General features: G+C 41.3%; 1 protein-coding gene across 4 annotated transcripts in view; it reads left to right on the forward strand.

Moving 5' to 3' along the window:
- Positions 1-18,229, forward strand: part of cblb (Cbl proto-oncogene B, E3 ubiquitin protein ligase) — a 160,797-nt gene that overhangs the window by 31,112 nt on the left and 111,456 nt on the right. For all 4 annotated transcript variants that reach the window (XM_029629945.2, XM_029629948.2, XM_029629947.2 and 1 more), the window contains one exon: positions 16,354-16,500. In XM_029629945.2, the coding sequence (XP_029485805.1) occupies positions 16,354-16,500 (147 nt within the window). The remainder of the gene's footprint in view (positions 1-16,353; positions 16,501-18,229) is intronic.

An 18,229-nucleotide genomic window follows, 5' to 3' on the forward strand; every position in this document is an offset into this window, starting at 1 on the left:
AACATGAACTGATTCCCTACCCCCCTTCCCTGGAGTATTGTCAGAGGAAGAAGAGACTATATATTGTAGGATCCAGTGGAGCCATTTCTCTTGCAGACAATTAGCCTCCTATAAACGGCCATCCTCTGTGTTTGAATTAGTGGTTTTACAGCTCAGTCACAGATGAATATGTGGATAAAAGAGAGCAATGAATGAATAGTTCTCAATGAATACATAGTCCCGAAGAGTCCTGAATGATTCAAAGACAATAGTCCTAGGTTAAAGAGGTGGTTGAGTCAAATTGCTACTGTAAGCAGTGATGTAGTCAAGTCACTAAACCTCAGGTCCGAGTCGAGTCCTAAGTCCCTAGTGTTTGAGTCCAAGTCCTTTATACTTGAGTGACGAGTCGAGCCATGACTCGCTTGAACCCGCCACATTTGTAGATTCTATATTTCCTTGTGGGTGGCTCTTGAAGGGATACTTTGCTTTTATTAAAGTCAAATAAAATATGAATGCAGCGGATTGGAGGTATGCACCCGGACAACCCAACAATATGGGGCTTGTTAGCATTAGCATCAGCTTTTTAGGAAAGGCTTGGAACATAATGAGACGCATGAACATCGCTGAAAATGGTATATGACCTACATCATTGTCGATTTATTTCCGTCAAAAGTACAAGTCAAGTCAACTATTGTTAGATTAGCATACATGAAAAGATGGACCGTTTAAAAAAATGTTGTATGACAATCGTCATTTGTTGTCATTCATCTGGCAACAGATGACTCCCAATAAATAAATCATTGTCTCATCCTCTTTAGTCGGAGGTCTGCAATATGACAGCCCCGTGTTTTCTGGGTCCTTATAATTTGGGGGTAAAAGTCAACATGGCCACACACGATGAATACTGGCTTTCTCCTCTTCGTTGCGAAAACAGTAGCCATGTTTTTCTCTTACATTCTCTTTCTCTCAAGCTTAGTGGGGTCACCTAACCACCATGTATTTATTCATCTTAAGTTCATGTTCACATTGACCAAAACAACTGACAGAGGCCCTTGAAGTATATCTGATACAGAAATGATGAAACCATGCACATCCCCCTGCAGATAGCTAATGGCTGTGGTGGCGTAGTGACTTCTCATGAATTATTCATATATAAAGGCCTTGTTTCTTCATTCACATTGATATTCTCTCATTCACAATTCTCTCTCACCCATGTCTTTGTGTCACAACTGTCGTCACTTCCTGTTGACCGCTGAACGAGGGAGAGCTCGGTTTGTTGTTTTGGGAAGTTTTTAAAGTCTATTGAAAAAGTTTGGTTTCTAGCTAGCTACCTTTTGAGTTTGGATCCCGCGACGCTGCCTATCAAGCTGCAGGGTTTTGTGGTGGGACCGTGGACTATCTCTGGCTTGTGGCTGTCTAGATCCCTGCTGTTTGTTGTTGTTTTCAATCTTCCTTGCGACCTGCCCTGTCTGGAACTGCGAGGAGTAACAGCGTAACCTACATTGTTACCATGACAAAGACCAAAGCTGGGGAGAGTACCGTTGAGGACAGTGGGGTCTCTCGATCACAGGTGAAGGATATTTTAAACAAACAAAAATAGTTCTACAAGCAGTTGTTACAACAACAAGAACATAGTGTTTTGTTTAAATACTGATGGAGTCAACTAATAAAAGAGTGGACGACCTGACCAGAGGTCCAGGACCTGAAGAACAGAATGCAGTTCTCCCAGGGTCATATCAATGAGTTTAAACAGGAGAACGGAAAGATGACAGCAATCTGTAAGTCATTGAGAGAGGACATCAGTTCTGTATGTGAGTCCATGATAACAATGATGGAGAAATCAGATTATCTCAAGGGATAATCAAGGTGGAATAACATGGTTGTGGACGGAATCGCAGAATCTCCACACGAGACCTGGATGGACTCTGAGGACAAAGTGAGGGAAATGATCTCGGAGAAACTGAAGAGACCACAGGAAGATTGAGGTGGAGCGAGCCCACAGGACTGGAAAACCCACCACCGGCCCAGGTGATAGGCCCTGGCTGATAGTGGCCAAGTTCCTGAGGTTCAAGGACAAGGTAGCTGTTCTGGAAAGAGCCAATAATTTGAGAGGAACATATATCCTGAAGCTGTGTGCCGGAAGAGGAGAGAACTTATCTCAAAGCCATCAAAGCTTCTAGAGCGCATGGGGACATTGCTTACGTCCGCTATGACAGGCTCCTTGTCCACCCTCCCTCCCAGAAGGCTGGAAGGGATGAGAGAGCCAAGCCTATGGGTTCGTAGCTTCAACCCCACAGCACACACACACACTTACACACACCAGGAAACTAAAAAGATTTGGCATGGGTCCTGAGATCCTCAAAAGGTTCTACAGCTGCAACATCGAGAGCATCCTGACTGGTGGCATCACTGCCTGGTACGGCAATTGCTCGGCCTCCGACCGCAAGGCACTTCAGAGGGTAGTGCGTACAGTCCAGTACGTCACTGGGGCAAATCTGCCTGCCATCCAGGACCTCTATACCAGGCGGTGTCAGAGGAAGGCCCTAAAAATTGTCAAAGACCCCAGCCACCCCAGTCATAGACTGTTCTCTCTACTACCGTATGGCAAGCGGTACCGGAGTGCCAAGTCTAGGACAAAAAGGCTTCTCAACAGTTTTTACCCCCAAACCATAAGACTCCTGAATGGTTACCCGGACTATTTGCATTGTGTGCCCCCTCCCCCCAACCCCTCTTTTATGCTGCTGCTACTCTCTGTTTATCTTATATGTATAGTTGCTTTAACTATACATTCTTGTACATACTACCTCAATTGGCCCGACCAACCAGTGCTCCCGCACATTGGCTAACCGTGCTATCTGCCTAATTTGCAAATAAATTCATTACAAATCCTACAATGTGATTTTCAGGATTTTTCCCCTCATTTTGTCTGTCATAGTTGAAGTGTACCTATGATGTTAATTACAGGCCTCTCTCATCTTTTTAAGTGGGAGAACTTGCACAATTGGTGGCTGACTAAATACTTTTTTGCCCCACTGTATATGTAGCCATAGAAATAAGGTTAATGAAATCAATAACTTGTTAACATCAGATAACATTCATATATTAGCCATTTTTGAGACTCACTTAAATAGTTAATTTGATGATACAGCAGTAGCAATACAAGGATATAACATCTAAAGAGACAGGAATGCTTATGGGGGAGGTGTGGCTGTATATACTCAGAGCCATATCCCTGTAATGCTTAGAGAAGATCTTATGTCAAGTGTTATTGAAGTGTTGTGGTTGCAGGTTCACCTGGCACATCTAAAGCCTTTTCTTTTGGGGTGTTGCTATATGCCACCAAGTGCTAACTGTCAGGATTTGGCCAGGGTTGTTCCGGTTTTGGTCACTAGATGCCCCAATTGTGCTTTTTGACCCTTTTGTTTTCCCTTGTTCCCAGTTATTATTTGCACCTGTGCCTCGTTTCCCTTGATTGTATTTAAACCCTTAGTTTTCCTCAGTTCTTTGTTCTGTGTTTGAATGTTAGCACCCAGCCCCAGTGATGCTGTGAACATTTGTTGCACCCTCTTGTGGTACTCTGTTTTGGTATCTTTTGAGGCTTTTTTTCTGCTGTACCTACCACCTTGTGGATTTACCTTTTTGACTTGGAGGATTACCTTTGTTCTCTTGGAATTACTTTTGACGTTGTGGATTTATATTTTTGCCTGAAGAACTTCCCTTGTTACTTTATTAAAACACCGTCTCAAGTACTGCTGTTTCTGCCTCATCTTCTGGGTTCTGCTGACTATTCGTGGCTCAGTTTGCTAAGTGACTGTTTCTCACACCGAAGACCCGGGTTCGCAACCGGGTCCCGACAGCTAACAGTCAGTATCTAAATAATATGTGTGAAATGCTTGATAGGGTGTGTGATTTAAACAGTCTACTTTCTTGGTGACATGAATACTGACTAGTTTTCATCAAACTATCCGCTCAAGAGGAAACTTCTCACTGTAGCCAGTGTCTGTAATCTGGTTCAGGTTATTAATCAACCTACCAGGGTGTTTACAAACACTACAGGAACAAGATCATCCACATGTATCGATCACATTCTTTGTTCTAAAGCTGTATCCATACCCGTTGGATGCAGTGATCACAATATAGTGGCTACATCCAGGAAAGTTCCTAAAGCTCGGCCTAAAATAGTGTATGAGGTCATACAAAATATTTAGCTGTGACCCTTATGTGGATGATGTTGAAAGTATTTGTTGGTCTGATGTGATTAATAAGGAGAATCCAGATGCATTAATTTCTTTCTTCAAATTTTTGGTAAACATGCACCTGTTAAGAAACTGACTAGAACTGTTACGGCTCAATTGATTAATGAGCCATTTAAAAACTGTATAGTTGAAGGTGATGGGCAAAAGGAGTGGCTAATTATTCTGGCTGCACATCTGACTGGTTGACATACTGCAAATTGACAAATTATGCGACTAAACGCAACAAAAAAGAGGAGCTCTTATGAAGCCAAGATCAATGATAAAAAGATTGATTGAAAAAACTTTAGAATACTTTAAATGAAATTATGGACAGAAAGACAAAATCAACTCCATCTTTCATCCAATCAGACGGCTTATTCATCACAAAACCATTTGATGTTGCCAATTATTGTAATGATTACTTCATTGGCAAAGTGGGCAAACTTAGGCAGGAAATGCCAACAACCATCAGTAAGCAGTCGTACTCATGTATAAAAAAAACTAGTAATGAAAAAAAGCATTGCAAGTTAGAATTTTGTTAAGTTAGTGTGGGAGAGGTGCAAAAAGTATTGTTATCGATCAATAATGACAAACCTCCTGGCATTGACATCTTAGATGGAAAGCTACTGAGGATGGTCGGAGTGCCTATAGAGTCAGCTATCTGTCCTATGTTTAATCTGAGCCTAGAGGAAAGTATGTGTCCTTAGGCCTGGAGGGAAGCCAATGTAATTCCTTTACCCAAGAATGGTAAAGCGGCCTTTACTGGTTCTAACAGCAGATCTATCAGCTTGCTGCCAACTCTTAGCAAAATTGTGTTTGATCAAATACAATGCTACTTCTCTGTAAACAAATGAACAGTCTTTCAATATGCTTATAGAGAAGGGCACTCAACCTGCACTGCACTGACACAAATGACTTAGTTTTCAGTACAACCTTTGAAATTATTGACCCTTAACAAGAAGTTGCAGTCAGTTTGGAAATGGGTGGCCAGTAATAAACTGGTCCTAAACATCTCTAAAACTAAGAGCATTGTATTTGGTAGAAAATCAGTCTCTAAATTCTAGACCTCAGCTGAATCTGGTAATGAATGGTGTGGCTGTTGAACAAGTTGAGGAGACTAAATTACTTGGTGTTAACTTTGATTGTAAACTGTCATGGTAAAAACATATAGATTCAATGGTTGTAAAGATGGGGTGATGTCTGTGCATAGTAAAGAGATGCTCTGCTTTTTTGGCACCACACTTCACAAAACAAGTCATGCAGGCTCTAGTTTTGTCTTATCTTGGTTTATTGTCCTGTCATATGGTCAAGTGCTGCAAAGAAAGACTTAGTTAAGCTGCAGCTGGCCCAGAACAGAGTGGCACGTCTTGCTCTTCATTGTAATCAGAGGGCTAATATTAATACTATGCATACCAGTCTCTCTTGGCTAAGAGTTGAGGAAAGACTTACTACATCACTTCTTGTTTTTTTTTAAAGAAACATTCATGTGTTGGAAATTCCAAATTTGCATAAGTTGTTCCTAACGGGATCTTTGGATTTCCCCATAGGAGAACCCTTTTTGTTTCCAGGTAGAACCCTTTTGGGTTACATGTAGAACCCTCTGTGGAAACCCAAACGGGTTCTATCTGGAACCAAAATGTTATCATAAGGGTTATCTTATGGTGACAGGCGAAGAATCCTTTTTAGGTTCTAGATACACTCTTTGAAAAAGGAGCTGTCAGGTTTTTAAGGTAAGACCCAAATGCAGACTGTTGAAGTAACAATGTTTATTTCAGCAACAGGGGCAGGCAAATGACAGGTCAAGGCAGGCAGGGGTCGGTAATCCAGAGTAATGGGGCAAAGGTACAGGACGGCAGTCAGGGTCAGGGGCAGGCAGAGTGGTCAGGAAGGTGGGCTCAGAGACAGGACAGGCAAGGGTCAAAACCAGGAGGGTGAGAAAAGAGAGACTGGGAAAAGCAGGAGCTGAGACAAAAATGCTGGTTGACATGACAAACAAGACGAACTGGCAACAGACAAACAGAGAACACATGTATAAGTACCCAGGGGATAATGGGGAGATGGGCGACACCTGGAGGGGGGTGGAGACAAGCACAGGGACAGCTGAAACAGATCTGAGTGTACAAATGTAAGCAAGGTTTGAAATAATTATGTTTTAGCCAATCATATATGTTTGGGCTTCTTACGGTCAATTTGCAGTCTACAAATTATTTGTAATTATGCTCCGGCCCCCTGACCATCTGCTCAGGAAAATAAATTGGCCTGCGGCTGAATCTAGTTGATGACCCCTGCTCTATCCAATTGCCTCTCAAGACCGTATCGAGAGCACTCCTGATTACGTTTGGACAGTATTCAGTTATTTAATCAATAAAGCCATGAGCATTTAGTGTTTATGACATGTCTTCCCCTTTTGTGTTAATGAATGGAGAAGCAAATGAAACGTCAACCAATGTCTAAGAAGGCATTACAGTGAGCAGTCCCAAGCATGTCTTTCATAGTTGCACTCTCTGTCACAGCTTATGTAATGAGCTTGAAATGTCAAACATATGGTGAATGTTGGACAGGGAGCTGTGGGGCAGCCAGCATCATCCATCCATCCATCCATCCATCCATCCATCGCCCTTGGGGACCATCCTACCTTCTCCACGTCTTCAATTAGGATGGCATTTAGCATGGTTTGGCACAAATAGCTTTAATACAAACACACACATAAGCAAACTTGCCCCATTTTGTTTCAATGTGATTGATTAAGCCGTCTTGCCAAGTGATAGTCATGTTGTTGTGGTTGTTGCAGAATTTGACAGTTAGTATTTGGGATGTGTTTGTATTCAACGTTTTATTTACTGTGACACGGTCGTGACCAAAATGAGGGCATTGTTTTTTAGACAAAACATTGGTGTGTGGATGAATATGTTGAAAGGATTTGCATATTTCTTGATATGCTCTGAGCATCTGAGAGCAAGTTATTTGCACGAGACGGAAATGGGTGAACATATTGTGTTGCCATGTGTCCGTAATCACCCAGATGTCTTCATGTTGTCAGAACTCCACAATGATGGACATCTGAAATGCCTGATCTGCCCACCAATAATACACTGTTGATGATAATGCCCATTTGTACTGGGGACTGGATTTCCCTAAAATGCAAGGGTAAGACTTATTTCAAGGTGTATCTATGAGTTATCCATGTGACACAGTATCACTGAGAGAGGGAGTGTATTCGTCTGGTCTGGTGGAGGTGTATTGTTTCCAGCAAGAGAGAACCCAGGGATTTCCTCTTCATACCCCCATTAATGGTCCAATGGTCCAGGCAGACAATGGAGATAAAAAAAAAAACATTGAAGGTGGGCTCCTCTTGTTTCCATTTCTCCCTCTTTCAAACTTGCTTAATATTTATTACAGTGGGGCAAAAAAGTATTTAGTCAAGCCACCAATTGTGCAAGTTCTCCCACTTAAAAATATGAGAGAGGCCTGTAATTTTCATCATAGGTACACTTCAACTATGCCAGACAAAATGAGAGAAAAAATCCAGAAAATCACATTGTAGGATTTTTAATGAATTTATTTGTGGAAATTATGGTGGAAAATAAATTATGGTGGAAAATAAGTATGGTGGGTTTGGCGACGAGTATGAAGCGAGGGCCAGCCAACGAGAGCGTACAGGTCACAGTGGTGGGTAGTACAGTGAGGGGGAAAAAGTATTTGATCCCCTGCTGATTTTGTACGTTTGCCCACTGACAAAGTGGGCAATTTTAATGGTAGGTTTATTTGAACAGTGAGAGACAGAATAACAACAAAAAAATCCAGAGAAACGCATGTCAAAAATGTTAGAAATTGATTAGCATTTTAATGAGGGAAATAAGTATTTGACCCCTCTGCAAAACATGACTGTTGTTGTTGTTATTCTGTCTCTCACTGTTCAAATAAACCTACCATTAAAATTATAGACTGATCATTTCTTTGTCAGTGGACAAATGTACAAAATCAGCAGGGGATCAAATACTTTTTTCCCTCACTGTATATGGGGCTTGAGTGAAAAAACAGATGGCACTGTGATAGACTGCATCCAATTTGTTGAGTAGAGTGTTGGAGGCTATTTTGTAAATGACATTGCCGAAGTCAAGGATCGGTTGGATAGTCAGTTTTACGAGGGTATGTTTGGCAGCATGAGTGAAGGATGCTTTTTTGCGAAATAGTAAGCCGATTCTAGATTTAATTTTGGATTGTAGATGCTTAATGTGAGTCTGGAAGGAGAGTTTACACTCGAATCAGACACCCTGGTAATTGTAGTTGTCCACATATTCTAGGTCAGAACCGTCCAGAGTAGTGATGCTGGACGGGCGGGCAGGTGCGGGCAGCGATCGGTTGAAGAGCATGCATTTAGTTTTACTTGTATTTAAGAGCAGTTGGAGGCCACGGAAGGAGAGTTGTGTGGCATTGACGCTCATCTGGAGGTTAGTTAACACTGTGTCCAAAGAAGGGCCAGATTTATTCAGAATGGTGTCGTCTGCATAGAGGTGGATCAGAGAATCACCAGCAGCAAGAGCGACATCATTGATGTATACAGAGAAGAGACTCTGCCCGAGAATTGAACCCTGTCTGCCCGAGAATTGAACCCCCCATAGAGACTGCCAGATGTCCGGACAACAGGCCCTCCGATTTGACACACTGAACTCTATCAGAGAAGTAGTTGGTGAACCAGGTGAGGCAGTCATTTGAAAAACCAAGGCTGTTGAGTCTGCCGATAAGAATGTGGTGATTGACAGAGTCGAAAGCCTTGGCCAGGTCGATGAATATGGCTGGATATCGTTTAGGACCTTGAGCGTGGCTGAGGTGCACCCATGACCAGCTCGGAAGCCAGATTGACCGAGGCAGGGGTAGCCAGGTGGAAAGCATGGCCAGCCGTAGAAAAGTGCTTTTTGAAATTCTCAATTATCATGGATTTATCGGTGGTGTTTCCTAGCCTAAGTGCAGTGGGTAGCAGGGAGGAGGTGCTCTTGTTCTCCATGGACTTTACAGTGTCCCAGCCATTTTTTTAGTTTGTGCCACATGATGCAAAGTTCTGTTTGAGAAAGCTAGCCTTAGCTTTCCTAACTGCTTGTGTATATTGGTTCCTAACTTCCCTGAAAAGTTGCATATCAGGGGAGCTATTCAATGCTAATGCAGTACGCCACAGGATGTTTTTGTGCTGGTCAATGGCAGTCAGGTCTGGAGAGATCCAAGGGCTATATCTGTTCCTGGTTCAACATTTTTTGAATGGGGCATGCCTATTTAAGATAGTGAGGAAGGCACTTTTAAAGAATAACCAGGAATCCTCTACTGACGGGATGAGGTCAATGTCATTCCAGCATACCCCAGCCAGGTCAATTAGAAAGGCCTGCTCGCTGAAGTGTTCTAGGGAGCGTTTGACAGTGATGAGGGGTGGTTGTTTGACCGCAGACCCATTACGGATGCAGGCAATGAGGCAGTGACCGCTGAGATCTTGGTTGAAGACAGCAGAGGTTTATTTGGAGGGCAAGTTGGTTAGGATGACTGGAATGAACTGCATAAATCTCTGAAGCTGGAGACTCGTATCTCCCTCACTAGCTTTAAGCACCAGCTGTCAGAGCAGCTCACAGATCACTGCACCTGTACATAGCCATCTGTAAAAAGCCCATCTATCTACCTACCTCATCCCCGTACTGTATTTATTTATTTATCTTGCTCCTTTGCACCCCAGTATCTCTACTTGCACATTCATCTTCTGCACATCTACCATTCCAGTGTTTTAATTGCTATATTGTAATTACTTTGTCACCATGGCCTATTTATTGCCTTAACTCCCTTATCTTACCTCATTTGCACACACTGTATATAGACTTTTTGTTTTATTTTGTTCTACTGTATTATTGACTGTATGTTTTGTTTATTCCATGTCTAACTCTGTGTTGTTGTATGTGTCGAATTGCTATGCTTTATCTTGGCCAGGTTGCAGTTGCAAATGAGAACTTGTTCTCAACTAGCCTACCTGGTTAAATAAAGGTGAAATAAATGTAAAAAGGTGAAATAAATGTTTATGCCCATGTTTACAGATTTGGGGTTGTATCTGGTAGGTTCATTGATAATTTGTGTGAGATTGAGGGCATCAAGCTTAGATTGTAGGATGGCCGGGGTGTTAAGCATGTCTCAGTTTAGGTCACCTAGCAGCACGAGCTCTGAAGATAGACGGGGGGGCAATCAGTTCACATGTGGTGTCCAGGGCACAGCTGGGGGCAGAGGGTGGTCTATAGCAAGCGGCAACAGTGAGAGACTTGTTTCTGGAAAGGTGTCCATGCACTTTGGATATCAAATGTGTATTTGCTGTGGCTGGTATCAGCCACAGCAAACAGCAATTTTCAGAAAGAGAAAGTGTGTGTATGGACAGTCATTTGTAAATAAAGTCACTGTGTAAACATTGCTGTGCCATGTTTGATTGGGTTCCAGCCCCTGTTATCATGGGGGGGAATGTATGTCGCAGTGACCTCGTTGGGAACATGCTAGTCACAGAGACTGGGTAGTGTCGTCTCACAGGTGACAGGAAAGCAGGAAAATATCACATCGACTGTTAAGCTACACCAACGCAGGTGTCACCGCGACAGTGATGGTAAAGCGTTGTCTTGTATTGACTTAACTTTTAACCTCCTCTGACTCTCAGACAGAGGAGAACTTTGAGCTTGATCTGTACAACCCAGGTCAATGTGATTTGACTCTGAAAGCTAATTGGGCAGGTGGGACTAGGGCTGTTATGAGTCATGACCGCAGTCAAATTCCATGTGACTAGGTTTCCAAACTTGCTAGCTTCCAGTCAGAAATGGCCTGGTACTCAATGCTCTATTGTCCCTCTAATTACTCTGACATCAATGCAAATCCATCGAGATTCTTATCAAACACTTGAGAGCCCTGGCATTCAGAGTTTGAGCAGAATACGATCACCTGTTGCACAGCGAGAGACAGCTCCTCATATCTGGTTAATGCATGGATTTAAATACGTGTTCCTATAAGCCCAATTTGCTCATAATTTCTATAGGATATGCTATACAATTGTGTGAAAACAGTGATGGCTGCTAATAAAAGGAGGGTGATCCCATCAGCTTTCTACAGGCTAGGCCTACTATATTTATTTCATTCCTAATATTAAGCACATTGCTTCTCTTCACAACAGGAGTATAGCCTACCTGGCTGTCATCAAAATGAACAACAGGAAGAGCATCCTCCATTCACTATTTAAGTGTGTATTTATGCCCCTGCTCAGAGACAGGTGCATGAAAATGGTCCATTCTAAATCAAAACTAATCTCACATTTATGATTTAGTATATGTAAAGACAACATTCAATTAAGAATGGTCTGACGGGTGACAATATTAGCCTATCACTTGTGAATGATGTAGCATCACTTGTGAATGATGTAGTATCCCTTGTGAATGATGTGGTATCACTTGTGAATTATATAGAATCACTTGTGAATGATGTAGTATCCCTTGCGAATGATGTAGTATCCCTTGTGAATGATGTAGTATCCCTTGTGAATGATGTAGTATCCCTTGTGAATTATGTAGTATCCCTTGTGAATGATATAGTATCACTTGTGAATGATGTAGTATCCCTTGTGAATGATGTAGTATCCCTTGTGAATGATGTAGTATCCCTTGTGAATGATGTAGAATCCCTTGTGAATGATATAGTATCACTTGTGAATGATGCCCAGCTTGTGTAGTAAGGAAAGAGACAGCTGTGACAATGGAGAAAGAAACAAACAAGCTAAAAGGTACAGTCAATATGATTGAAATTTGGAAGTTAATAAACTTAAAAAGGAGAGCATGTTTCTGAGAGAAGCCTTACTTGACATACAGACTTGATCTATGAGTGAAAATCTGGTACTTTCTGGAATCAAAGAAAAAGAGGGTGAAGATCCTCGAACGTGTACACAGAGATATGAGAGCCCAATCGTTTCCAAATTTGCATTCTTCCATGATAAAATAAAGGTTAAAAGCCTGGGTAAACGACTCGCTGGAACGAAAATAGGGATGCATGATCAGTTCCCGAAGGAAATTGCAGAACGTCGCAGAGTTCTATGTTTATAATAGATTCAAATGGAAACGTGTAGCTCTCATAGTCGATAAACTGTATATTGATAACCACATGTTCCTAGACACCAAGACCACTCCATGGCTATTTGAAATACAGTGGGGCAAAAAAGTATTTAGTCAGCCACCAATTGTGTAAGTTCTGCCACTTAAAAAGATGAGAGGCCTGTAATTTTCATCATAGGTACACTTCAACTATGACAGACAAAATGAGAAAAAAAAATCCAGATAATCACATTGTAGGATTTTTTATGAATTGATTTGCAAATTATGGTGGAAAATAAGTATTTGGTCAATAACAAAAGTTATATATACCCTTTGTTGGCAATGCCAGAGGTCAAACGTTTTCTGTAAGTCTTCACAAGTTTTTCACACACTGTTGCTGGTATTTTGGCCCATTCCTCCATGCAGATCTCCTCTAGAGCAGTGATGTTTTGGGGCTGTTGCTGGGCAACACAGACTTTCAACTCACTCCAAAGAGTTTCTATGGCGTTGAGATCTGGAGACTGGCAAGGCCACTCCAGGACCTTGAAATGCTTCTTACGAAGCCACTCCTTCGTTGCCCGGGCGGTGTGTTTGGGATCGGCAGGGTAGCCTAGTGGTTAGAGTGTTGGGCAAGTAACCGGAAGGTTGCAAGTTCAAATCCCTGAGCTGATAAGGTACAAATCTGTCGTTCTACCCCTGAACAGGCAGTTAACCCACTGTTCCTAGGCCGTCATTGAAAATAAGAATTTGTTCTTAACTGACTTGCCTAGTTAAATAAAGGTAAAATAAAATTAAAAAATACCCTAGAGACCCATACACTAAGGAGATGTCCTTATCTGTTTTATGGGCCAACTGTAAGTAGCCTATATATGGCCTAATCAGAAAGATGAATGTGGTCAGAGGCCTACTAAAGCAGTACTGCCCCCTCAAGATTCTGAGCCTGCCTGGCAGGGTTGGTCCTACAAAGCCAAAGCCCCCTGATGGGAGAGCATAATATACAAGGAATATATAAGGCACTGCCACCCAGGTAGTGACAGTGCTGGCAACACTAGCTGCAGTAACCCATGGCTAGGACTTCACATTGGTTAATCAAATTTCCCAATTTTTGCTAAACTTTGCAGGCCTTCTCAAACAGCTGCAACTGTATATGCATTCGCACTTCAAGTCTTTTCTTGAGTTGGGCTCGTAGATGGAACCGTTGAACAGCTGAGCTTGTGGTTGTTTTTGGGGGATACGGGTTGAGTGTGTGTGTGTGTGTGTGTGTGTGTGTGTGTGTGTGTGTGTGTGTGTGTGTGTGTGTGTGTGTGTGTGTGTGTGTGTGTGTGTGTGTGTGTGTGTGTGTGTGTGTGAGAGAGTGAGTATCCCACATCTGTTGCTATGGGGTAATGACTTTAGGGACAATATAGGATGAATCACAATAACTGTTTGCTAATATCATGGTATATGGACACTCAATCACTATTGTGCTTTTTAATGGTAAGTTTACAAACATATATTATGATAAATAGATTAGAAACGTGACCAGTATTTACTTGGATTAAAAGAGAAGGAATCTGATATCTATTGTTTACAGGAAACTCATTCAACAATTTTAGATTAAGTTGTGTGGAAAAAGGACTGGGGGGCGAAATATTTTTCTCCCATGGGCAAAGAAACTCAAAAGGGGTGAGGATATTCATTAACAATAATTTTGATCCGAATGTGCAAATTGTCCAACAGATCCTCAAGGTAGATGGATGATTTTAAATATGTTATTGGACCACAAACAGATTTGGCTTATTGACCTATAAGGTCCAAATAATGATGATCCACACTTTTTTGAAAATAAATAATGTATCAACCCTACAAGCAATACAATACTATTATTATGGTGGGAGATTATAATATGGTTTTAAATACCTCAATGGACCGTAAAGGAAATCACATTAAACTATCACCCTCATGCACTTAAGGAAATCATGAATGTCATGGATATAATAGAACTAGTGGCTATATGGAGGCTTAAATATAATGACCTAGTTAGATATACATAGCAGAGGCTCAATCAAGCTAGTCATCTTGACTACTTTCTTTTGTCATTCTCGCTGAGAATGAGGTCGGATCAACAAATAATTGGCATATACATTACTCTTACAGAATTTCCACGTGTGCGAGGCTATTAGAAATGTAATCAAAGCCTATTAGATGATAACTTGTTTATAACTAGGACAGAATCATCCATAACTGACTTTTTTCCAACAACATAGGAACAACAGATCCCCTTACTGTATGGGACACTTAAATGTGTCTTTAGAGGTCATGCCATTCTGTACTCATCTCTAAAACAAAAGCACTTTAGGTCAAAAGAGACCGTATTAACAAAGGAAATGGACTAACTGAACAGATAGTTATAAAACTGTAGCATAGAGGCACAGAATAAGTTAGAGGAAAATCAAAAAGAAATGGAGGAACTTATTCAAGAAAGATCAAGTGTAATATCTTGTAAAAATAAAGCGAACTGAATGGAATATGGGGGAAAAAATGCACCAATTTTATTTAAAGTTCTTGTTTTTCAATCAACACATACAAGACATTCCACATTCACAGATTGTGGCAGACAAATAATATAAATAAAATATGAAACAAAACAAACAACAAATTTGCAGCAGCACTATCTGTGATCATGTTAGCTTTTTCCAGCTTTAGCTGAGACAACTTTTACAGCACCTTACACAACATACAGTTGAAGTCAGAAGTTTACATACACCTTAGCCAAATACATTTAAACTCAGTTTTCCACATTCCTGACATTTAATCCCACTAAAAATTCCCTGTTTTAGGTCAGTTAGAATCAACACTTTATTTTAATTATGTGAAATGTCAGAATAATAGTAGAGAGAATGATTTCAGCTTTTTTTTCTTTCATCACATTCCCAGTGGGTCAGAAGTTTACATACACTCAATTAGTATTTAGTAGCATTGCCTTTAAATTGTTTAACTTGGGTCAAACGTTTCGGGTAGCCTTCCACAAGCTCATTTCTCCCGACAGAGCTGGCGTAACTGAGTCAGGTTTGTAGGCCTCCTTGCTCGCACACACTTTTTCAGTTGACATGGGTCTAGGGTGTCAGGGAAGATAGAGGTGATACGATCCTTGATTAGTCTCTCAAAGCACATCATGATGACAGAAGTGAGTGCTAAAGGGGCTATAGTCATTTAGTTCAGTTACCTTTGCTATCTTGGGTACAGGAACAATGGTGGCCATCTTCAAGCATGCGGGGACAGCAAACTGGGATAAGGAGTGATTGAATATGTCCGTAAACACACCAGGCAGCTGGTCTGCGCATGCTTTGAGGACAAGGCTAGGGATGCCGTCTGTGCCAACAGCCTTGCCAGGGTTAACACGTTTAAATGTCTTACTCACGTCTGCCACAGAGAAGGAGAGCCCACAGTCCTTGGTAGTGGGCTGCGTCAGTAGCACTGTATTATCCTCAAAGAGGGCAAGGAGGGTGTTTTAGTTTGTCTGGAAGCAAGACGGTGTCCGTGACATTGCTGGTTTTCTTTTTGTAGTCCGTAATTGCCTGTAGACCCTGCCACATACATCTCGTGTCTGAGCCATTGAATTGTGACTCCACTTTGTCCCTTTACCGACATTTCACTTGTTTGATTGCCTTGCGGAGGGAATAACAACACTGTTTATATTCAGCCATATTCCCAGTTATCTTTCCATGGAATACATTGTGTATTCCGAGTCACCTTTCCATGGAATACATTGTGTATTCCGAGTCACCTTTCCATGGAATACATTATGTGTTACAGTCCTGTTTCAGCTGGTATTTTCTGAGATATTGTGTAGAAACAATGGGTACTTTTGGGTATTTACTTTCTGTATTAAGAATTCAATGCAATGAGTTAAAACCTAGTAATAGGCCAGCACAGAATTGATTATTTGGTCATTATTATGTATTCATAATATTACCATGTAAGTTTGACTTTCCGGGGTTCAAGTCTCAGACAAGGTTACTCATGTTAATATTTTACAGGGTTACTCATCTCTCCTTCTCTGTCTCTACTGACAGGCGTAACCTGACCAAGCTCTCACTCATCTTCAGCCACATCCTGGCAGAGATCAAGGCCATCTTTCCTGGGGGTCAGTTCCAGGGAAACACGTTCCGCATCACCAAAGCAGACGCCGGCGAATTCTGGAGGAGATTTTTTGGAGAAAAGTATGTTTCATCCTTATATTATTTTGTGGTTGTATGCAAGTTATCAGTTCAATTACATAAATAAAACATCAAAATCTCATCCACCATAAATGTGGTGTACCAATGGCAACAATTTGGTGACTGAAACTTTACCATTGGTTGTACCATTGGATTGGTTGTTTACACTAAAGGGTAAAAAAAATATGCTTTGAGCAAAATAGTGTTATTTAGACAACTTCAAACTTCAAAGAGTAAGGCATTCAAAGATTTGGTCTGATGGGAATCCGTGATGTCATCGGCCTCCCCCCTTGCTTGAGGAACAATAGAGGAGTAATAGAGAACTAAAGGAGGAAAGGCCCACCCCCCCACTTGTGCTATGTCATGACATACCTGGACCACCTATTGAGATGTGCCTTTTGTGAAGTAAATCAGGTGTTAAATGAGGTGAAAAGGAGACTGGGTTCAGCGGTTCAGGAGAAGAATATGCGTAATGTAGTCAATATCATTAAAAAAAACATCTAAATGACATCAAAAGCATATTGCATGATCTGGTTGATTTTGAGTTCTGATATTTGCCAAACGTGGTAAGGAGTACAGAAGTACCTCATCCTTGGGCGTTGTGTCCAATTTTTGCTGATGGTGGCACAGTGGGCCAACAGGTTGAACCCCCAACATTGCTGCTTGCAACTATATTTATTTGATGTGCTTTCTGAAGGCAACGTTTTCATTTACGTCAAAAACAACTTTATATTGAACGAGTGCCTTTGATTTGACGGCCTGAACATGCGCAGTTTGGCCCGAGAGGACAGTTAGATCCAATGACGTGTTTCTGCGCATGAGCTTAGCTAGCTAATGTCGCAATGACATCCCTACAAGCGTGAATGGGGATTTCTATTGGAGAAGCAGTTTCTGAATATCTTCATACTGTACTGTCTTTGGTATGACATTTGTCTACTTCTCTGCTATTCAGATCTGGAATCAGAACAAAATGATCTGCTACCAATCAAAGTTACAGCTGTTTGTTGGAGTTGAGTGACAAAAAGTAGGTAGCTAACGCCAACTAACATCTCTCTCATGTCTCATCATTCAGCAGTCGAAACGGAGCTGTTGCTATGGAGAACAATGCATTTGAGTGTGCAAAAAAGGGCGCCAGGTGCAGAACTTATGATTAAAAAAATTTAAAAAAAGATTTGATGGCCCTTTTTTGCACACTCAAATGCATTGGTATCCATAGCAACAGCTCCGTTTCGACTGCTGAATGACGAGACATGAGAGAGATGTTAGTTGGCGTAGGTGCACTTGATTCAGCAGCCCTATAGGCCTACCCCTGGCCAATTAGATATCTAAGATATGTACCTTTTCCTCGAACCATAGACTTTAAAAAGAAACCTTGAATGCATAGCAAAGTTGATACTGTGAGATTTCAAAAGTTTTCAAATTATGCCTAGAGAGAGAGTAAGTTCATGTTTAAGTTGTTATTTAGCACTGTCAACACTTTGTTCAACACTTGTATAAGCCATAACAAGTCACTACAACCAGCATTGCAGCTGCAATGTAAACTAATCAAAAAAGAAACGTCCTCTCACTGTCAACTGTGTTTATTTTCAACAAACTTAACATGTGTAAATATTGGTATGAACATAAGATTCAACAACTGAGACAAACTGAACAAGTTCCACAGACATGTGACTAATAGAAATGTCATAATGTGTCCCTGAACAAAGGGGAGTGGTCAAAATCAAAGTAACAA

Source organism: Oncorhynchus nerka, linkage group LG23 (genome assembly GCF_034236695.1).
Source record: "Oncorhynchus nerka isolate Pitt River linkage group LG23, Oner_Uvic_2.0, whole genome shotgun sequence".
NCBI lineage: Eukaryota > Metazoa > Chordata > Actinopteri > Salmoniformes > Salmonidae > Oncorhynchus > Oncorhynchus nerka.